Consider the following 23,481-nt stretch of genomic DNA (forward strand, 5'->3'; position numbering starts at 1 on the left):
TTTGCATTAACTTTTTAATTTCTACTGTGTTTAGGTGATGTTAATACTTAATACAGTGCGTCCTTGGCTTATGGTGGAGGATCTGTTCCAGCATTGCACTTATAAGTTTATTTCTGCCGTAAGTCGGTTTTTCTTGGGTTACACTGCTTTAACAGTGCTCACGACACCTTAACTTCATGTTGCATCAAGTTACACAGCGCCGTAAATGCCGTTAACTTGATGCCTATTCTTGCCATTAGCACTGTCAATGGCACTTCGGCGTCATAACTTGATGTAACATCAAGTTGTGACGCTGTGAATTGCTGTTAACGGCACTGAAAAAGCACCGTAAGTTGAGGACGCACATATTGCTAGCTTAACAGTTTATCTTTTGAACTGAAATTATTTTATCGATAAGTATGGTAAAGTTGAAATTATTTATAAAATTTTTTATTTTTCAGGCGAAACGACTCATTACAAATGAGTTTGCAGCCATTAAAGTCATCAAACTGGAACCTGGTAAGGACTGTTGCATGGGGAAGATGTTTTGGTTTTGCATTTTAAGGCCCCCCCTCTTAGTTAATTTAATTTTTTGTGTTTAAATGGCTACAGTACTATTATATTCTTTTGAGATTAGTACGAACTTTTGCTCTTACATGGATGCCCCTTTAGCGACAATTGGTCGTCATTTAAGCTTGATAACAACATGTTTAATGGTGGAATGTAAGTAATTGGTGTGGTACCCCCACTGACCTGTCAGAAATCCATCACATTTTTTTTGGGGCTCCTGTCAGGTCAAGATATAAGCTTCTTATGTGGTTGTGGAAACTTGACTGTTTGTTCATGCAACTTACCTGTCAGATATATATATAGCTGATAATTTCCGACACCGACAGAATTTAAAACTTACGACACACGTAGTGGGAGTCAGGTGGTTAGTACCCATTCCCGCCGCTGGGAGGCGGGTATCAGGAATCATTCCCATTTTCTATTCATAATTTTTCTGTCGCCGGTGTTGTGAACATCTGTTTACAGCACCTCCGTCTGGATTTGGAAACTTATTGCTACTTGAGTATCCCTTTTGGTTCTTTTTTTTGGATTAATTGATTGGATCGGTGGCTAGGCACACGTTATTAGTGGACTGATTTGATTTTGGTTTGGACTTTTCTTGGAATAAGATGTCAGGGTCTAGTACAGCTAGCGCTAGGTTCTGCTCTAGAAAACTGATGTAGAGGTAGGCTTACTGAAAGCTTCAGTAGACCCACATACGGTATGTAAGAGTTGCAGGGAGCATGAATGTGTGTATGAAAGCCGTTGCAAGGAGTGCGAAAGACTAACAGATTCTGAGCGGAAGGCGTATGAGACCTATCTTAGGAAACTTGAAAAGGATAGGTTAAGGAGGTCTTCCTCCAGGAGTGTTTCAGGCGTTCAAGATATTAATGTTTCTCCTGTTAACCCTCCTTCTGTTAATGCTCCTAACCCTGTAGTTTTGCCTCCGGGCCCTGAAACAGTGTCTGTAGAGAGTAATACTTTATCCTTAATATTGGAGTCGATTCGTAATCTAGAATCAAAAGTGTTGGCTCTTGAGAGCAAAAGTGACGTGCAAAAGTGCAGTGATACCCCTTGTGTAGTGGAGGGTGCGTCAGATCGGCCTCGTTTCGCCTCTAGGCCTGGACCTCTGCTTGACTCCCAGGACCTGGGGAGGGAGCATGTCGAAAGCCGAAGGAGGGTTACAAGGAACCCCCACCGATCTGACGTGCCTTCGGCAGTTACTGATGAAAATCCCCAGACTGCCAGGGAGCGTGCACGGGCACGTCTCCTCAAGGAGTGTTTTAGTCATCGGAGGCTTCATCCCCACGTAAAGGGTGGAGTTCTCAAGGTGCTTCACGTCCGCTGAAAAGGACGGCGCGTAATGTTGACGCTTCACGTCCTAGTTCGCCGCTTTTGCGATCTTCGCCTGACAGTGCGTTCGCTGCTTTTCCGCCGCAGAAAAGGCGTAGGGAGTCTTCGGACTTGGATTCAGTTTTTTTAGCTCGTGTGAGCGATACGGTCGCTCCAGAGCTCGGGAAGAGGCCCATACCGGGTGGGAGGAGGGAGGGGGGCGTCCCCTCGCCGCTCTCCTGCTCACAGGATCAGTCCCTCCCCGGAGCAGGAAGATTCGCCTAACAAGAGAATGATTCAGTCACTGCAGCAGCAACTTCAGGACGCTCTTGCTGCTAGAGAGGCTCTTCCGCGTCGTAGGAAGGATGAGAAGCTTCCTGTGAAGAAGTCAAGACCCGCTCTTTCTCCTCGCTCGCCTCTCTCTTCGTTCGAGTCTCCCTCTAGAGTTCGATCTGCTCCCCAGCAGCTCTCTAGAGGAGGTGAGAAGTTCGCTTCTCGCTCTCAGGATGATATATCTCCCGCTCGCAAGTCTTCGCATGTTCGCAAGCGCAGTGATCGACGCTGAGCGCCGCTTAAGTGTGCAAGTGGAGCGCGCTTCAGGTGCCGCCAGACGCGCACCTGTTGTGGATAATCGTGCACCAGTGAGCGGCAGCCGTTCGCTGACTGACGCTCGGCGCGCACCAGTGGAAGCCAAGCGTGCACTAGTGGACGCTCGGTGCGCGCCAGTGGACGCCAAGCGTGTGTTGGTAGAAGTCGGAGCGCGCAGCACCTGTCGGCGCCAAACGTGCGGATTCGGGACGCCAAGCGCGCGCTGGTAGACACCAGTCCCTCACCGATGCAAGTTCAGGTGGATGAAGGAACCCTTCATGGGCGTCAGTTTTCTTCAGAGTTTCCTCCTACTTCTCCAGTTTCTGAGGAAGGAGTTAGCGACGATTTAGTAGAAGCAGAGGAAGAACAACAAACAGCTACTGTCTCATCGGACTATAAAGTTTTGATGCGTCTGCTACAGTCGGAGTTCGGAGAAACTTTTCAACCGGAAGCCCCTCGTACTCCTCCTTCTCAATTTTCTTCTTTTAAGGCAACGAAGGCATCGGGGTTCATTAAAATGAAGAAGTCGCTTTCCACGAAGCAAGCGTTCCGGAAAGTCAATGAATGGATGGAGAAGAGGAAAGCGTCAGGAAAGTCCTCTTTAGCTTTACCGCCTTCAAGACTTTCTGCCGGTAAAGGAGGCATTGGTGTATGAGACAGGAGAGGACATAGGCGTTAAACTACCAGCCTCTGCTCAAGGTGACTTTGGGAGCATCGTAGACGCCTCCAGAAGAGCCCTTCTGTCTTCATCAAAAGTCACGTGGACCCATAACGAGTTCGACTTTCACCTAAAAAGGCCTCTTCAGGACTCTAGAGGTCTTCAACTTTCTTGACTGGTGTCTTGGAGTTTTAGATGCCAGGTCAAGGAGTTCTGATACTATTAGTCTGGGGGAGCTGTCCAGCGTACTTTCTTGTATGGACAAGGCCGTCAGGGATGGTTCTGAGGAGTTGGCTACGCACTTTAGCTCGGGGATTCTTAAGAAGAGAGCGCTCTTTTGTAACTTCACGGCCAAATCCGTCTCTCCAACGCAAAAGGCGGACTTGCTCTTCGCTCCTTTCTCAGACCATCTCTTTCCCCAGGCTATGGTTAAGGACATAGCTTCAAGCCTTCAGGAAAAGGCAACGCAAGACCTTCTGGCTCAGTCTTCTAGAAGGCCAGCAGCTGCTTCATCTTCTGGAGCTTCGTTTGCCAAGAAATCGAAGCCCTTTCGTGCTGGACTTTCCTCGAAAGCAGCCTCCCGAGAAGAGGCTCTTCCAGAGGAAAAACCCCTGCTCCGTCAAAGAGTAGGAAGTGAGTCGGAAGTCCTTCAGACGCCGGTAGGAGCCAGGGCTTCTCGATTCGCGAGAGCCTGGGAAGAGAGAGATGCCGACCCTTGGTCGCTGGATGTCGTGAGGAAAGGGTACAGGATCCCGTTCTTGAAGTCGCCCCCGCTATCCTCAACACCAAAGGATTTGTCTCCCTCTTATCGAGGAGAGAAGCAGAAAGTACTTTTCGATCTGCTGGAACAAATGATCGAGAAGCAAGCGGTAGAACAGGTCTTCGACCTGGAATCACCAGGGTTTTACAACCGCCTGTTCCTGGTGCCGAAACATTCGGGGGGGTGGCGACCCGTCCTCGATGTCAGCAGTCTAAATCTCTTTGTGATAAAGAAGAAATTCAAGATGGAGACGACTCAATCGGTGCTGTCAGCTTTGAGACCGGGGGATTGGATGGTCCTCACTGGACCTCCAAGACGCGTATTTTCACGTCCCCATCCATCCCCAATCAAGGAAATACCTGCGATTTGTCCTGAAGGGGAAGGTATTCCAATTCAGGGCACTTTGCTTCGGTCTGACCACAGCGCCGATGGTTTTCACCATTCTAATGAAGAACGTAGCAAGGCTGCTTCATTTGGAGAATATACGGATCTCTCTCTACCTAGACGACTGGCTTATTCGAGCCTCATCGCGCGAACGGTGTCTGGAGGACCTGCACACGACCATGACGTTAGCAAAGTCCCTGGGGCTTCTGGTAAACCTCGAAAAGTCGCATTTGACTCCGTCTCAATCTTTAGTCTATCTGGGGATTCAGATGGACTCAGTGGCTTTTCGGGCTTTTCCGGCCCAGGGGCGACAACTTCAATGCTTGGAGAAAGTGGCGACCTTTCTGGGGAAGGAAACATGCTCGGTGAGGGAATGGATGAGTTTGCTGGGGACCATTTCCTCACTGGAGAAGTTTGTTTCTCTGGGAAGGCTCCACCTCAGACCTCTTCAATTCTTCCTAGCCAACAGTTGGAAGAACAAGCAAGATCTGGAGGCGATCTTGTGCTTAACGAGAGAGGTGAAGGATCACCTAAGTTGGTGGTCAGATCCTCGGAAGCTCGCAGAAGGGCTCTCCCTCAAACTTCGGAACCCCGACCTAGTGTTGTTTTCCGACGCGTCGTCCACGGGCTGGGGAGCAACACTAGGAGGGAAAGAAGTGTCGGGCACCTGGAGAGGGGAACAGGGTGTCCTGGCACATCAATCTGAAAGAGCTGTCAGCCATTTATCTGGCTCTCAGGTTTTTCCAGGAAGAAGTATCCGGCAAAGTCGTTCAGATCAATGCGGACAACACCACAGCGCTGGCATACCTAAGAAATCAAGGGGGAACTCACTCGCCTTCTCTGTTTGCCATCGCAAAGGAACTCCTGTTGTGGGCAAAAGCACAAGAAGTCACGATCCTGACAAGGTTCGTGTCAGGAGTACAGATGTGCGGGCGGACCTTCTCAGTCGACGAGGACAGCTGTTGCCGACAGAGTGGACCCTTCACCAAGAGGTTTTGCCAGTCGCTGTGGAATCTGTTGGCTGTCCACAGGTGGATGTCTTCGCAACGTCCAGGACGAGAAGACTTCAACTCTATTGCTCGCCAGTTCTGGACCCGGGAGCAGTCGTAGTAGACGCCCTACTTTGGAGTTGGTCGGGCCTAGACATATACGCTTTTCCCCCGCTCAAGATCCTCGGGGAAGTGATGAGGAAGTTTGCGGCATCGGAAGGAGCGAGGATGACACTCATCGCCCCCTTCTGGCCGGCAGCCGACTGGTTCACAGAGGTGATGTCCTTCCTGGTAGACTTTCCGAGGACTCTACCCTTAAGGAAAGATCTACTCAGACAGCCCCACTTCGAGATGTACCACAAAAACCTCCCCGCTCTGAGTCTGACTGCGTTCAGACTATCAAGAAGTTGGCCAGAGCTGAGGGGTTCAAGAACCTGTGGCGAAGGCGATTGCCACTGCAAGGAGGCCCTCCTCGATCGCTATGTACCAATCGAAGTGGGCTGTCTTCAGATCCTGGTGCAGGAAGAAGGGCATTTCCTCCACCACTACCTCTGTGAGCCAGATAGCTGACTTCCTTCTTCATCTGAGAGAAGAAGTGAAGTTGGCTGTTCCGACTATTAAGGCTACAGGAGCGTGCTTTCTGTAGTCTTAGACACAGAGGACTCGATTTGTCTAATAATAGGGACATTCACGATCTCATTAGATCGTTCGAAACTAGGAAGGTATTGTCCAGCCTAAAGTACCCTCGTGGAACTTGGATGTGGTACTCAAATATTTGATGTCGAGTAACTTCGAACCGCTTCATTCAGTTTCTATCAGGAATCTGACGAAGAAAACGATCTTCCTAACCGCTCTGGCGACGGCGAAGAGGGTTAGCGAAATTCAGGCCATTAGCAAGCAGATCGGCTTTTCAGAAAGTAGTGCGGTGTGTTCTTTAAGTCCCTGTTCTTAGCAAAGAACGAGAATCCTTCCAAAACCCGTGGCCGAGGTCCTTCGAAATCAAAGGGTTGGCAGATATAGTTGGGAAACGAACGTGAGAGATTCCTGTGTCCTGTCAGGGCTCTAAAGTTCTATCTGCAGAGAACTAAAGCTTGCAGAGGTTCATCGGACAATTTGTGGTGTTCAGTGAGGAAACCTGATCTTCCTATGTCGAAAAACGCACTGGCGTTCTCATTAGGAATACGATTCAAGAAGCGCATAATAAGTGTAGTGACAGTGATTTAAAGCTTCTGAAAGTAAAAGCTCACGAAGTGAGAGCTATTGCTACTTCGGTAGCCTTTCACAAAAATATGGCTCTCAAAGATATTTTGAATGCCACATTTTGGAGAAGCAATTCGGTGTTCGCTTCACACTACCTGCGGGAGGTGAAAGTGACATACGAAAATTGCTTCTCCCTCGGACCATACATTGCTGCAGACACTGTTTTGGGGGCAGGAGGCAACACTCATCCTATCCTTTAGGGATTAGGGGGTTTTTAATTTGTGTTTATGGTTGTGGAGTGACCGCCTGGGGCGGGTCTCCCGTCCATTAGCTTAGTTAAGTGGGATACCTTTGGTAAACTAAGCCAGGTGGTGGTATTTTTGTCTCGTTGCCCTCATTAGTATGGTCCATGGTCTAGTCACGTCGTGGTCTCGCCCGTTGACAGATCATCTGGAGTGCACCAGCTTCATAGGTCTCTACCTTGCTGGCAACTCTAGTAGCACAAGCAGACTTACGTGGCAGTAATCACGAAGCCAGCTATGCTAACAAGTAAGGAATCAAGATATCAATTATCTGCACATATGTGTTTCCTAAATCCTCTATTCTGTCTCTCCCACCACCAAAGGTGGGATTCAGCTATATATATATCTGACAGGTAAGTTGCATGAACAAAATGATATTGTAATGATACAATTAAGTTTGTTCATACTTACCTGGCAGATATATATAATAAGTTACCCGCCCCCCACCTCCCCTCAGGAGACAGTGGAAATAAAAATTATGAATAGAAAATGGGAATGATTCCTGATACCCGCCTCCCAGCGGCGGGAATGGGTACTAACCACCTGACTCCCACTACGTGTGTCGTAAGTTTTAAATTCTGTCGGTGTCGGAAATTATCAGCTATATATATATCTGCCAGGTAAGTATGAACAAACTTAATTGTATCATTACAATATCATGTTTATAGACAAATAATCTTGAGTTTCTCCTGCTCCAGCATATTTTTTTTTCCAAGTCTGCAGTGTCAGTGCTTTGCAAATATACTATTATGGTTCATACAGTAAACTTTACAGCAAAACTTGGGTTTTTATGCTCAAGAAACTTCATCAGTTACAAGAAAGCCATACTACTGTCTTGTTTTGGATGTTGGAGTGGGGTGATGTGTCCAGAGGAAAGCTGGGTTCCACCTCAGTACTCTTGCTCTCTCTTCCTTATTTTGTTGCCTTTGGACTGCTGAAGGGAGAGATTGCTGCCAGGAGTCTGGGTATCTGTGAGATTTCCCTTGAGCATTCTCTTCTCCAGTTGAAGATACTTGTCTTTGACCCTGGTATTGGGATCGGAAATGTAGGAGAAGGCATAGGTTTGTCACGTAAGTTTGTGACTGACTTTCAGTAAGGTTTACACTGCATGGTTAGTTATTTCCTTTCTTTGATTGATCTTCCAAACTGTCTAGGACTATAGCTTTAGTCCAGGGCTGTCCATTACAGGCAGTCCCCGGGTTACGACCTTCCGAGGTTAAGGCGCTTCTCAATTGTATTCATCAGACATTATTTCCAGGGTTACGACACATGTTCCAGGGTTAAGATGCCTACAATGCTGATCTGGCAGATGTAATATGACACCAAAAATGCAAAATAATCAATATTTGAAGGTTTTTTGATGAAAAATGCAATAAGAATGCAGTTTACAGAGTTTTCAATGCACCCAAAGCATTAAAAGTAAGGTTTTCTTAGGATTTTTTTTACGATGTTCTGGCTTACGACAATTTTCGACTTACGACACATCTCAAGAACGGAACCCCCGTTGTAACCCGGGGACTGCCTGTACATTAAAATTCTGTTTTGTTCTTGACAATAACAAGATGTCAAAGGACTCCTCTCCTCTAACACTTCTAACTTATGACTGGTGCCAAGGAGGTGTTTGGGGGCCAGAGGAGCCTCTGTGATAACTGAAGATCTTATCTTTAAGGATATTGCCATATCTAGGACCCTTTGGGTGCTCCAGTAGTCGTCCTCTGGGATTGTGAGATTATTTTGAAAAAAGTCAGAATTTTCATGATGGAAATTTAACAACTTCTATAATGTATTCATATGCAAGTTCATTTCAGATTAATACAGGAATCTTACCCTCTTTCCTTTTCCTCCTCTAATTAGAGATGGGTGGAAGTATGTCTTCTTTGGGGATCGGCCAGAGTTCTTCCAAAGTGCTCATTCTCCTGTAGAAAGAACGTTGACATAGTTCCCTTAGGGGATTGATTACCAGGATATGTAGTCAGTCTAATTATGATCTTTATGGCTGTCTGCTTCATGAGACTCCTTTCTGGAGGGATTTTGTGGCAAGGGGAATTGTCCAAGATGTCCTACAAGGATTGTCTCATGCAAGGTATTAATTAGTCTGCTGGTTGGCTACTAGAACTTCTTCCTTGTGACACTTCTGGTATCACAAGAGGGATGGACCAAACTCAGGACCATATTGTCAGTTTGTACTTACTCGTAATCAATTCTTGGTACATGTTGCTAGCATTTTCCTTGGTTACTCCACCTAGTTTGGGAGGATGCCATCCTAGACACTTCTGAAATTGTATTTGTTCCTACACAATATACAAACCCTCAGTCATTTACATTAGGAAATAATTTCAGAGAAGCTGAAAAACTGCCGCTAAAACTCTTTGAACAGGGTGGTTAGGCAGTAACTACCATCCGGTAGGCAGGTATTCCCACCTGCCAGGATGTAAGCATTCCTGTTTGCTTTTGGCCATTATGCGATGCAAACTTGTTTTCGTGAGCTCTTGCCTGACTCATTAAACTCGATCTTCCTGATGGGATCTTTTCTTTTCTTTTTTACATATATATATATACTGAACATACTGTGTTTGATATTTATTAATATATGAACCCCCAATTTGTGATAACCTTGCAGGCCGCCTTCCCCAAGCGTGCGTCTTGGGGCCGGTGGCCATTGGTGTAACATTCGTCTCCTATCACATCCTCACGCCCTCTGCTTGTAAGGGTGCGGCAGCATATCTTTTATAATTATTTTTGGATGTTGCTTTGCCACATGCACTGTCGAACGTTTGCCGGGAGGAAACTTCGGAGGAGTGTTGTCAGAAGTTTTTTTTTCTTGTTTTCCCGCTTCTGACACTTCCCTCAGTACCCCCCCCCCCTTAGTTCTCATTTCTCTCACCCGGTAATCTTTCCTTATGGCGTTCTCTCCTTTGGGAGGGATTTCTTCTTTGCCCTCTTCACTTGCTTGTAGGGTGTGGAAGTGGGGAGTGGTTGGCAGTCGGGCGAACTCTTCACAAGGGCCTCCTCCACTTCATAGGGCAATTACCCTCTAAGCAAGAGGAGGCCTTCTCTACTAATCATTTTTGCTTTTTTCTTTAGGTTGACAGGGAGAATACTCTTTGTCGTCTCTGAATTGGTCACGCTAGGATGTCATGAGTTTCTGCTAGCTGGCCAACACCAACCATATTGCGACGACTGTTTGATACCCTTGACAGTGAGGCATTTGTTGACTGAATGCCCCACTTATAGCACAGAAAGAAATAGATATGTTTGAGGCTCGAGATGAGGATGGCAGGTTTATCCTTGCCAAGATTCTCGTACATGATGTGTTGTACAATGCTAGCGGCATTTTTTTATTTATTTCAGAAGCAGGTCTTCTGAAAGCTATTTAACTTTTATAATGACATATTTGCTTTTATGGTTTTAATTGAATATTTTATTTATAATAAAAGATATAGGCGTCAATAACCTTTGATGTCAGGATGCCAGAAAACTTCCAATCATTCATTCATTCATTCTTTAGGTTGACAGTGAGCATCGTAGGCGCAGTAGCAGATGCCTGAATTGTCATTGTTGGTGTTCCTTTCCTTTAGGATTTTCAACTTTGGTACTCCTTATGGTGTGGCACTGCCTTGTTGTATCTGTAGTTTGTCTACTCCTGCTGTTCCCCCTGTCTTGATTGCTCCTGTTTTCCTGATGACCAGTCACAGGGCAGCTCCCGTTGTGCCTCCTCCCCCAGCTGCCCTGATTGTTCCTGTAGTTCCTGTCGGCCAGACTGCCCCTTTATGTTTTCGTTCCTCAGCTGCCCTAGTCATTCCTGTGGCTATTCCTGTAGAAAACGCTAAAGAGGAGTTCGAGGAAGAAGCCCTGTGAGATGAGCACCTTTTTCAAACTTATCCTCTGCATCTTCTGCTGCCTTCTCCCCTTCTTCTTCCAAGGCTCATCGGTCGACGAAGAATAGGCTGCTTCTCCTCCCCTAAGAAGTTCCTGCATGGGCCTTCCAAGGGGCTGCCTCCTTTCGGAGGATATAGTTGGTTCTCTAGCCGGCTCTTCCTGTCCTTCAGGCTTGGGAACCAAATCGCATACCTCACAGGATCTTGTGTTTTTGGGAGCCTTCGGGTGCGCAGACTTCGGTTTGCGCTCCGTTGCCAGTTCTTTGAAGTCCACTTCTAAGACTTGTGCTGTGTTGGGTGCTGAGACCTCCTAGTGCTCGATTTTCTATGGAATTTCAAGCATTCTGAACTAGTGTTAGAGAGACCTTTCCATATCCCAGTTTAGGCATAGGGTGAGAGAAAGAGCCATGACATGCAAGTGTCCCGGCTTTTCCTGCCAGTACTACACAGTACTTAGGCAGAGCCCAGTCTGGTGCCTCAGTCTGACTGAGCACTTGGTGCCATGGTCTCAGCCAAGCACCTGGAGAATCTGTTAAAAGATTCCCTGAAGAAGTCTTACTGAACTTAAGGGAGTGCCTCTCTTCAGGGAGGCAGGATTTTCTTGTTGACTCTTCCCACTTGTAGAGCGGGAGATGATTCGCATTTTCTCAGGAGTCTCAAGGGCACTCAGTCTCTGACTGAGCTCCTGGTGTCTCGGTCTCAATCGAGCACCTGGAGAAGCATTGAGCAGATTCCCGTATGAAGTCCTATGGGGCTCCTAAGGGGACTGTCTCTCTTCAGGGAGGCTGGATTCTCTTGTTAACACTTCCGGCTCGTAGGATGGGAGTCGATTCACCTTCGTGTTTCGGGAGGCTCGAGGGCATGACCTCTTCAGGTTTCACTCTCGGTCCCGGTTTTAGAAGTCTGCATCTAATACTGGTGCTGTGCCTGTCCCTTCTTGGTTTCTTAGGAAGCCAAGAGGGGACTGCTCCCGATAGTCATTCTTCATGAGATTCAGGAGTTTTGTCATGCTCTTGAATTCCTTGGAATTGAGGGCCCTAGACTAGTGAGTTTTTTGAGTATCAGGGATTCTGCAGAATCTCGGGCGCTTTCCAAACCAGTGCCAGAAGGTTTGCTTTTCATCTTGTTTAGGCACAGAACAAGATTAGGTGCCAACATGTCAGGTGTTTTGACATCACCTGCTGACTACTTTGTCAGGTCCCATCCGTAGTGATTTGGATCTTAGGGTCTAAACATGCAGGATAGCAGACATAGAATCCTCCCTTTTCGCTTTCATCTCAAGGGGCTTCGGCCTCGAAGGAGATCGAGAGTATTTAGGGAGGAAAGCAATTGTTCATAGCAGACGAGTCTCATCTTGGCGGGATTTGCATGCTGAGCCAATACCCTGGTTGCATTCGTGCCATCAGCTGGTTAGGCTCAGCTTGCATGTCTTGGCTTGGCATACTTTCTATGCCAGGCCCCTGGTCACTTTCACACGATTGGCTCGGCTTGTTCACTAATGGATCAACTGAATCGAGTTCTCGGCTCTGTTCAGGTTAACTTTCCGCTCTTCTCAGATTGGTGTTCTGTAAAGAATCCCTCTCACCCTTTGTCAAAGAACGGCATTTCCTTTTTCTGGAGAAGCTTGGTCTCAGAAGCGCACACTCAAATTCAATAGGACATCTTACCAACCTTTAAGGTGAAGGCTCATGAGGTTTGGGCTGTTGCTGGTTCTTGTGTTTTGACATATGTCTCTCATGGCTATTCTGCAGTCAACTTTTTAGAGATGCAAGTCATTCTTCACTTCATACTACCTTAAGGATGTCGAAACTAATTTTGAAAATTGTAGTGCATTAGGACCTTTATCCGTGGCTGGCATGGGTTTTTGGAGAGGAAGTGTAAGGGGCTCTCTGTCCCTCTACTATCCCCTCGCCTTGAGTCTAAGGGAAGGCCTGGGGTTACTTTATACCTGGAGCACCCACCAGTTTTTAGTGGTGACAGTGTGGGTGACAGAATTGTGTGGTTATTCTGGTCTATCCCCAGGGTAAGGGCATCCTTTTTAAACTTTGCTAGCCATTGGAGTACTTCCCTCGCTGTAAAGTTCCCACTAAAGTAGGGGAGACCCTAGGCTATACTGCTAATGCCACTACAGGTTAAGAGGAGCTTTGACCAGAGGCACTACCCACCTGCAGAGCTCTCTTACCAGGTAAAGAAACAACAAGCATTGTGTTTTGGAGTAGAATATATCCATGTATCCCACCTCCTTTCAATGTGGAATCAGCTATGTAATTACTCGGTAAGTCACTTCTATAAAAATTACATTATAAAATAAAGCGTTATACTGTATACTGAACAGCCTTATTCCCCTATATAAACATGAGAACAATCTTTACAATAAATTCCAGGAGTGCAGTAAAATTTGGGAGTGTCTTGGCTAAAAACTTGATCATTATTCTAGAATAGTTCTTTCAAAGTTTTGTTATCCTTAATATATTGAATCATTAAAGAAACTTAACAAGGTTGTTGCAATCTACATGAAGGATGACCCAATCTCACAAAATAATTAGACGGAAAAAAAAATTCAAATGTTAATGAAAACAGCTGCAAATTATGTAGGCATGTAGGAACAGTGAGGAAAAAGGAGATCTTTATTTTCTCATCATATTAACTTATTGCTATGTGTAGGTTTCCTAAAACATTGGAAAAATATTGTTATGTATTATTACTAATGAATGATTTATAGTATGTATATCAAAAGAAGCCATTTCATTGTCACATTTGATGTTAATTGGTGGACAAAATGGAATAAGTAGCTGAAAAAGTGTATGGTACTTTTGTATCTCAGATAGACCAGATATCAGCATACCTAATAAATTAAGGGATAATAGGTGGAAAAATACTGCATAATTTATTTTCAGTTGATTCCAGAAACAGATTATTTAAAATGGAGATCCCTGGCACAACTAAATTGTTTTAGTAAAATCTTCCATAAAAGTTAGAACATTAACATGAATGCACAACTTCATTAGGTATATTAACATGTGGGAGGGTGGTAACAGGTATTAATTCACATTTTCTTACTAAAATGTTTAAGTTGCACTCATCTTCACCCTTGAATAAATCTTACCTACTGTTAATGATAGCATTTATCTCTGTGCTGATAAGTGAGGAGATAAGGGCTATATTTAACAGTAGATAAGTAGTCAAATAAATTGTTGATCAAAATTTATATTTTTCATGTGAACCTTGGAAAACTTATCAAGAAATGGAGGCAGGAGTGATGCTAACCATTTAGTTAAGAGATATGAAGGGCCCCTTCATTTGAAATAAAGGGATGTCATGAAATGTTTAGTTTATGGACTTTTGTATACACATATAGATTAGGTAAAAATGGAAGACTTGATGAATGTACAGGTAGTCCCCCAGTTACGGGCGGACTCAGTTAATGGCAATCCGGTTTTATGGCGCTTGCCTAAGGTGCTGTTAATAGAGTTATGGCACCATAACATACCTAACATAAGTGGCATTAACTGGTTAATGGTGGTGTTTGCTTATCAGCACCCTGCCGAGAATGGAACCCCTGCCAATAACCAGTGACTGCCTACAATTCTGGTTACTGTAATTAGTTGAGTTTTAGTTAAAATGAAGCTGAATGCAAGAAAAGTGATTAGGAGTTGATTCTTTATAGGTATCCCTCTCCATTATTATAGTTTGTTCCTACATCGTATACAAACCTTCCATACTTTACTTATGATAGATTGCAGCTCAGCTGAAACTATTGGCTAATACATTCTTTTATATACCGAGGTTGTTAACTGCTGGGCTGGTAGTTACCTGGCCGGCGGTGGGAAAGCACCGCCTACCCACCAGCTCACTGAGTCGTCATTTTGATCACAGCCGGTAGAAAGGAAAGAGCTCTTTCTTTCGCTCTCGGTGTCTTGTTGAAATTATTCATAATATTTTTTTTCTCTTTCTAGATAAACGCGAGTATGTTTGACAAAATGGTTATGCGTTCCTGCCCTGGTGTCCCGGGCTATAGGTGTGGGACTTTCATGAGCAGGATTGATAGAGACCCTCACTCCCTTTATATGTACATCTGGATCCCCCTTTGTGGAGTGTTGTACCTGGTCGCCTGCCCAGTAAGAAGAAGAGGGATTCTTCGCCTACGAGTTCTTCCTCGAAGACCAAACAACCCAGGCCTTCTGCTTCCTCGTCGGGGACTTGTCCTTCGGGACCTTCGGCGTCTCACTCCTCCAGGAGTGAAGCACATACGAGCGACAATTTAACTCCTGGCCAGCCTTTGAAAAGGCGAGGCCTTCCCGTTTCCCCTGGTGAAACGGGAAGGCCTGGCTTACCAAGACGTGCCACTGCCCGTGTGCGCCAACACGCGTCGTCAGAGTGTTTTTCTAAACACTCCCGCAGGCGCGCTCAGTCTCCAGTATCACGCCCCATACACGCTCCCTCTTCAGAGTGCTCTTCTTCTTCTACACACGCTACAAGACGCGCTTTTTCACCTGTAGAGCGTCAACGCTCTCCAGCGCATTCTAACGTGCACGGTTCTTAAGTGTTCTCCCGTCTGCCAATATGAGACGTCTGAGTCAAAGTACCCGTCCTCGCAACTTCCATCATCTGCTCCTCCTCCTCCGGAGGTCCCATCTCCACCTTGGGATCCTCGTAAAGCTGCAACCCAGCCTTGCAGAAGGCGGCCATATAGGCTTTCGCCATTAATCAGAGGTCGTCAGTCCTCGACTCTTCCTCGAGAACAAGGCCGCAAGCAGGCCCCTTCTCCTTCAAATGACCCTTCCTATTCCTCTTGGGTATTTGGGAGAGCAGTTAGGGGATTTACTATCCCTAAGCTGCCTCGAGTGCTTAACGTCAGGCGAGAGGCGCTCTGGAAGCAAGGCATCCTGTGACTCCTCCTTACGAGTTGAGACCTCCAACTTCTCGAGGTTCTCGATCTCTGAGGGCGCGTTCCCTTGTAGATATGTATCTTATCTCTCCCATCGAATTCAAACCCAGTGGAGATCCTCCTGACAGGGCTCCCACAGTGCTTGCAGAGAGGGCTCCTTCTCCTCTTTCTCCTCCAGCTTTGCCAGAAGCAGATACGCATCCTCCAACTCTACCTTCCCCCTTCTCGCAAGGGACTGTCCGATGGGGGCATGAGGAGCTTTGGAAGGCAGCGACGAATTGCCCTTGTGATTCCGAGCCTCCAAGGGCTCCTGTGGCTCTGGGGGCCTTGGCTCCCGGACCTTCTGCTGCCCCTCATGAACAACTAGAGACTCTGCCTTCTTCTTCAAGACTGGACCCCTCTCATTCATGCCTGGGTCCTTCAATGCAGAGGAAGAATGATTTTCACGAGGCAACCGACGATTCAGCTGGCTACCTTCCGGAACCAGCTGCTCCAGCTGTTCTGGAAGATGCGGCAGCTGAAACCACTTTTCGCGAGATCATGGGTCTCATCCGGAAGGTAAACGGCCTAGAGAAGCTCCAGCTACTCTGAAAGGCCATACGTCGGCAGTCGACATTCTTTGTCGCTCTTCTTGGGGTGCTCGGTCCAGGTTTGTGTTGCCCTTGTCATCTGACCAAAGTCAATAGACAAGTTTCAGCGAGGAAGGACTTGCTGCGGGCATCTCGGTCCTCTAAGCTACTCCCCTCTGCTTTCCAGAAGCAGGGGAAGTGTAATGTGGCCCAAGAGGCTGAGCCTTCACCCTTGCCCATAAACCTGACTATAACATCATTGGCACCTGGAGTTTCGCTCCAGACACTTCAACACCGAACCTCGACACTCTCCTCCCAGGAGATGTCATAGCTTGAACAAACCACGATGGTGGCATTGCAAGCAGCTTCATGGTTGGACTTTTGGGGCGGTATGGTGGGCTTTCTTGCCACCTCTGAGACTCCACAGCAGCCTGACAAGCAAGCGGACATGGCCGGTCAGCTCCATGACCTCGTTTTGTCAGGAGGTAAGGCTATGGAGTTCTTAGTCCACCAGCTTGCCAACCTTTGGGCCAACCTGGTGCTCAAGCGTAGGGACGCCATCTCATCAAGGCTTGATCAAGCTGTGGACCCTCAGGATGTGACCGACCTGAGGAATGCCTTGCTTCAGGGACCACCCTCTTTGCATCTTCGGATGTAAATGAGATGATCAGAAACTTTAGGAGAGTGAGCCAGGATTCTTTGCTATACTGTGTAGCATCCTCCCGTGGCCCCAACCTCCTGCTGTTTTTGCTCGACGTCACTCTGGCCCTCCATCCAGGCCTGATCCCTGTCCCACTGCCGCCTCCACTCAGCGGCCGAGAGGTCAGCAGCCCTTTTCAACCAGGGGTGGTTGAGGGGGAGGCAAACACGGCAAAAGGAAGAGAGTCCGCCGCGACCAGTGAGGAGGGCACTCCCCCCACTCTGCCACCTGTGGGGGGGTTGCCTGCAAGCCAGGTGGACGAGGTGGCAGTACCACGAGGCGGAGGATTAGACACGAGTATCGCATCCCGTTCATCAACTCTTCCCCCCTCCTCTGATTTGACCCCCGAAGACGTCATCATCCTATTGTCAGGGATCGATGAAGGATCTCGCCCTTCAGGTGGAAGTTCAGGACATGCTGGGGAAGGACGCTCTCTAGTAGGTCCTCGAAGAGTCTCTAGGCTTCTTCAGTCGACTCTTTCTTGTAAAGAAGGCGCCTGGAGGCTGGAGACTGGTCATTAACCTGTCAGCCCTGAACGAGTTTGTTCAGCAAACCCCGTTCAGGATGGAGACCCCCAGCACGGTCAGACAGGCCATTTGTCTTCTGGATTACATGGTGACAATCAGCCTAAAAGACATACTTCCAGATCCCAATCCATCCGTTGTCCAGGAATGATCTTCGTCTTGTTGTAGTGGACAGTGTTCTAATTCAAGGTTCCATGTTTTAGTCTTTCCACAGCTCCGCAAGTCTTCACTCAGGTGTTCACCCTAGTGTCGACATGGGCTCATCACCAGGGCATTCGTCTATTGCGTTACCTAGATGATTGGTTGATACTGGCGCCCTTGGTGGAACTGTTTCATCTCCTCCGAGACAAGGTTCTAGCATTTTGTCACGATCTGGGGATCATGGTGAACTGCAAGAAGTCCTCTCTAGAGCCCTCTCAACGACTGGTGTATCTCGGTATGATCCTCGACACCATTGCAGGGAAAGACTTTCTGACACTGGAAAGACTGGAAAGCTTCCGAAGTGTCGCTCTGCCCTTCCTTTGACAGTCCCAGCTGCCAGCACTTCAGTGGCAACAGTTGCTGGGACATCTGGCCTCGCTGGAATGCCTTGTTCCAAACGTTCAAATGCACCTTCGGTAATTTCACTGGGGTCTGAAGAATCGTTGGTCACAAAATCGAGATTCTCCTCACGATCTAGTCCCAGTGGAGGAGAACGTGCGCTCCGATCTCGAGTGGTGGCTGGAGACGCGAACCTGTTGAGGGGGCTCCAGTCTCCTCCAACCGATCTGCTCCTGTTCACGGATGCATCCAAGGAAGGATGAGGTGCAAACCTACTGCAACACCTGGCTTTGGGCCTATGGTCCAACCAGGAATGTCGGGATCATATCAACGCGCTGGAACTTCAAGCTGCCTTCCTGGCACTCCAGCTTCAGCTTTCTTCTGACAGGTCACTCGGTGGCGTTGATGAGTGACAACACCACCATAGTGGCATACGTGAACTGTCAAGGCGGTATTGTGTCTCTGCAGCTATGCTAACTAGCAGTGCAGATTCACGAATGGGCAGCTCTCAACTCAGTAGGGTTGACACCTCGGTTCATTCCAGGCAAACGGAATATCATGGCTGACAATCTGAGCAGGAGGACAGATCATTGGCTTTGAATGGCCTTTGGCTCCTCAGATAGCGAACAAAGTCTTGACTTTGTGGGGTTCCCCAACGATAGACCTGTTCGCTACCTCTCTAAATTGGAAGCTGCCGATTTACTGTTCTCCAGTTTCAGATCCAGCGGCGCCGTTCGAGGATGCATTCCAGCACCCCTGGGACGGCCTTGAAGTCAATGCCTTTCCACCATTTTGCCTGATCAGGCAGGTGCTGAATCGAGTGTGATCCACACCTTCTCTGTCCATGACACTAGTAGCGCTGAAATGGCCTCATATAGAAAGGTGCTCAGACCTTCTACTTCTGCTGGTAGAGGCTCCGAGAGTGCTTCTGCCACTCCCCAACCTCCTATGCCAACCACATGTGAGAATCTTCCACAACGCGGTGAGCTTTTTACATCTTCACGCATGGAGGTTATCCGGCAGCTTCTCACAGCGAATGGCTTTTCGCAAGAGGCTTTGACAGCAACGTCAGGATACCTCGGGAAGTCTTCGTCTGTCTATCAGACCAAGTGGGCCATCTTCTGTGGTTGGTGTCATCAGAGAGGCTGTTCTCCTCTCAGAGTCTCTATCCCCTTGATTGCCGAATTCTTACTCTACCTCTAGAGAGAGAAGCTCCTTTCAGTCTTGGTTGTAAAAGGCTATCGCTTGGCCTTGAGCCATGTCCTCAGACTGAAGGGAATCGATCTCTCTTCCTCAGAGGAACTCTCTGTGCTCATACAAAGCTTTGAACAGTGTTACACTCCGGTATTGGCAAAGCCTCCTCCCTGGGTCATCGTTGCTGTCCTCAGGTCTTTGAAGAGAGCTCCTTATGAACCGTTGTCCCTGGCATCTGATAGGGATCTCGCCCTGAAAACGGTTTTTCTTCTCGCTCTTGCTTCCTCCACGCAAGTCAGCGAGCTTCATGGCCTAGCTATACTGTCGCTCATACTGAGCGCTGGACCAATGCCTACTTCAGCTTCGTCCCTGAGTTTGTTGAGAAAACCCAGAATCCAGCCCAGGTCGATTCTTGGTTCTCTTCTTCCAGGTTGTGAGCCTGAGCACAATAACCGAAGACCCAAATGAGCTACTTCTCTGTTCTCTGAGATCATTGAGGCACTATCTCCAATGGACCAGCTCTACTCAACCCACCTTACAACATCTCTTTGTAAGTACTGGCCTGTCAAAGAAGAGGATTACGAGGAATACCATTTCACATTGGATTTGGGAGGTGATTTGCCGTACTCCCTCTCCTCCTCCTTCTCCACTTGCTGGGACCAGTTAAGGCTCACGATGTGCGTAGAATGGGCACATCTCTTGCCTTCAAGAAGAACCTCTCTGTTAACCAGGTGATGGAAGCCAGCACATGGTCTCGACCTTCCTCCTTCACCAGGTTCTACCTTAGAGACTGTACCCATAGCTACCTCGACACAACTGACCTTGGTCCTGTGGTAGCCGCTCAGCAAGTGCTTTGGCTGCCTCCGTGCCCTCAGAGTCGGAAGTATTGAATTGAGGATCAAGGTTCTGTATCAGGCTGGGGGTGAATGTGAGTATGACTGGCCTATTTTCTTTTCACCTTTCCCCCTTACTTGGGGCCACAGCATCGAAACCCGTTCTCCGGCACCAATTTCGATACTGGTAAGCATTCCATGTTCGACTAGTGGTTGTTCTGAGACACACAGAAGTCAGTCTCCACACTCCTTTCCGAGGGGGAGTGTGCTGCAACCCAACAAACCCGTTATAATTACTATATAGCCTGGTTTTGGTTGCCAGAGAGAGTTCTACGCTCACGCCTTTGATACCCAGGCCGCCAGCCATCAGGTCACATTTACTATGGCTCGCGGGGTGAAGGATCCACGACCCCGAGCTATAAGCCCGGGTCCTGGCATCCCGGGTTCCATTCTCGGCCAGCGAGACAGGGCTTCCATCCCTACCTTAGGGTGAGTCCTCTAAGTAAAGGATGGAAGGTTTGTATACGGTGTAGGAACAAATGACATTTTTGAAAGTAAAATGTATTTTTCCCTATCCATACAAACCTGGAGTCCTTTACTTGTATGGCCCAGCCAAACACCCATCCCCTTGATTCAGGGGTCGTCATCAAAGTCCTGGCTGTAATCAAAGTGACGACTCAGTGAGCTGGTGGGGAGGCGTTGCTTCCCTACTGCTGGGCAGGTAACTACCTCGGTATATAAAAGAATGTATCAGCTGGTAGTTTCGGCTGAGCTGCAATCTACCGTAAGTAAAGGACTCCAGGTTTGTATGGTTAGGGAAAAATACAGACGCCGAGGGCATTCTGGGTATATGTGCCCCGTGACCTGGTATAAATACCAATAGTCTCTGGATCGCACGAGTATAATTTAATTCTACCGGTTTCCAGCTTGGCGCGAGTAAATCCTAATGTTAAGACCTCTGGTTTGTTAGTTATGAAAAATACAAATTAGTTACAAATTTGTCATTTTTTCACTATTATCCACTTTGGTTATTTAAATATTGCTGTTTTCTTTTGAGGGAATTTAAATATTGCTGTTTTCTTTTGAGGGAATTTAAAGTTTTCTATGTCTAAGTGGAATATTATTTCTGCTAGTCATACTTTTCGTGAAAGCATCCTACAAGAGACCTCCAAGACTAGAACACCCATCAGATACAGGGAAACTAAGCTGAAATCATGGCACATTTCATCTTAATGATAGAAAGTTTAGAGATTCACTGTTCCTCACAACAGAGCTGATGTTTCCTCTGGTGGGTAGAGATAAGGGACCATGCAATTCATTGATAATCAGAAAGAATGTGCATAGAATGATCACAGAAGAAGGCAAAGAATAATGTGGGGTGACAAGTAACATAAGGTATAGATGAATTAGATTCTGTATGGATGTGGAAGTACAAACTAAAGATCTGTTCTTATGACATCCTTTAACCTAGAGTAATCACTATCACTATACTTTTGGGCCATACTAGACATGAAACTACTTGATCATTCAAGGTTAAAGGATACTCTTAAGAACAGGATTTTAATTTGTAATTTTGTAGATGTACAGCATTTGCTACGGCATTTGTCAGGGCATGGCAGGAGTTCAGTTCCCAGCAGGGAGCTGTAAGCCGAAAATCGCCTTAACCCAAATCATCATAATTAAAATGGGAATAAATAGCACTTACAGCGCTGTTACAGTGCAGTAAGTCCGGGTTACAGCACCGTAAAGCAGGTAACGGTGAAGTAATTCCACTTATGGCACTGAAAAATTGTGGTTAACAGCACCATGAAGCAAAAGATGTAACCCGCGCACTGCCTGTAGTTTACCCGATATGTTATTTTCTTCTCTTTTATCTTTGAATACAGTGTGACTTACGAGTTATGTTGCAGGCAAGAGGGTACTATGTAAGAACAAATTGTAATACGAAACCCATAATGGGAAGAATCTCTAAAATCATACAAAGTAAAGCTACAAATAAAAGAAAATGTCTCAAAGATGCAACTTACCAAAAATGATGGTTATGGTAAAGATGGCTTTTGTTGTCAGCATGTTCATATTGATGAACTAAAGCACAGTTGATGTGCAAACAAGTTTTAAGATGATATAATTTATCCCCCTCATTGTATTTTTTTCTAGGTGATGATTTCACCATTATTCAGCAAGAAATCCTCATGATGAAGGACTGCCGGCATCCAAACATAGTGGCTTACTTTGGAAGTTATCTTCGCCGGGACAAACTCTGGATATGCATGGAATTTTGTGGTGGGGGTTCTTTGCAGGATATATATCACAGTAAGTAACAATTATGTTATTAGTACTTGTCAGTTCTGATTATAATTAACATTTTAGTAGCATGCACCTCATACAGTGGCTTCTCTTTGTCTGAATTTGCAGATTGTTCAGATTAACTAAATGTATGTAATAGAGTTTAGCTAATGAAGATACCAAGTGATACCAAAACAGTCAAGCATAAATGAATGGTCACTTATGCTAGAGATGCTTTAGAGGTAAAATGTGCATGGCAGTGTTGCTGCAAGTAGGTTGCTGAGTCTTGACTAATTTCATGTATGTTAGCCTAAGCTAGCCAGTAAAGGATTTAGAAATGAAATGAATAGCATTTATTTATATTTCTTTCAACATTTTTATTATTGATGATTGTAGGGCTAAATCAATTTATCTGATACTGACAGAACAATTCTCTCTTGTTCGTAGTAGAATATGTAAGCCATTGCCTTTGATGTATGAGTATTCCTCAGTGTGAGTTGGAAAAGTCGTTGGAACTTGATAACAAGGTGGTTAATTGGTGGAAGGCAGGTGAGAGGGGAGATCACCCACTCACTTGCCTCAAGCCAACACTTTTTATTCAGCTGTAGTTGAGGCATTGTGGTGCTCTCCGACCAACTTGAAGGTTGAAGTTTTTTCATCTTTTTATTGTATTTGTGATGTATTTGTTTTTCCGTTCACCTTGGGTGTGATCTAAAATTGTGGTTAAAGGTGTGAAGGATGTAAGCGGTTGTATGTCTGCCTTATATGTCTGTAGACCCGTAGGATTTTGCTTGCAGATTCTCGTGCCTCACCAAGTTGCTTGCAGATTGTCGTGCCTCACTAAGTTGCTTGCAGATTCTCATGCCTCGCTAAGTTGCTTGCAGATTGTCGTGCCTTGCTAAGTTGCTTGCGGATTCTTGTGCCTCACTAAGTTGCCTACAGATTGTTGTGCCTCGCTAAGTTGTTTGTAGATTCTCATGCCTCGCTGGCGTTGACTTCTGATATGTTACATGTTTCTAAGATTCGTAATTCTTCGGATGGTATGGGATCATCTTCTCTCATCTATTGGCTATTCGCTGCTACCATTGTTGGGGCTGGGCCTTCGTCTAACAAGGTTATAAGGACCTGTGATATTATACGCAAAGGTCGGTTGGTGCAAGTCCCATCCTCATTGGGGTATCATGGACTGCGATGATAATTCTAAGTTTCATTCAGTCACTTCTTCTGATGTTAGGGTTTAGTCGTTTGAAACACACAGAACAAAAATAAGATATATTCTTCTATCTTACATCGTGAAGTGACCTAGAGAAGATTTGATAGGTCTTCCA

At 46.4% G+C, this 23,481-nt stretch overlaps 1 protein-coding gene across 1 annotated transcript in view; it reads left to right on the plus strand.

The window, feature by feature from the left end:
* The window catches only part of LOC135210722 (mitogen-activated protein kinase kinase kinase kinase 3-like), a 365,691-nt gene that overhangs the window by 79,245 nt on the left and 262,965 nt on the right, over nucleotides 1-23,481 (plus strand). Inside the window, 2 exon segments of the mRNA XM_064243517.1 lie at nucleotides 441-498; nucleotides 22,025-22,180. Of these exon segments, the coding sequence (XP_064099587.1) occupies nucleotides 441-498; nucleotides 22,025-22,180 (214 nt within the window).

The sequence above is a fragment of the Macrobrachium nipponense genome, chromosome 4, assembly GCF_015104395.2.
Source record: "Macrobrachium nipponense isolate FS-2020 chromosome 4, ASM1510439v2, whole genome shotgun sequence".
Classification (NCBI taxonomy): domain Eukaryota; kingdom Metazoa; phylum Arthropoda; class Malacostraca; order Decapoda; family Palaemonidae; genus Macrobrachium; species Macrobrachium nipponense.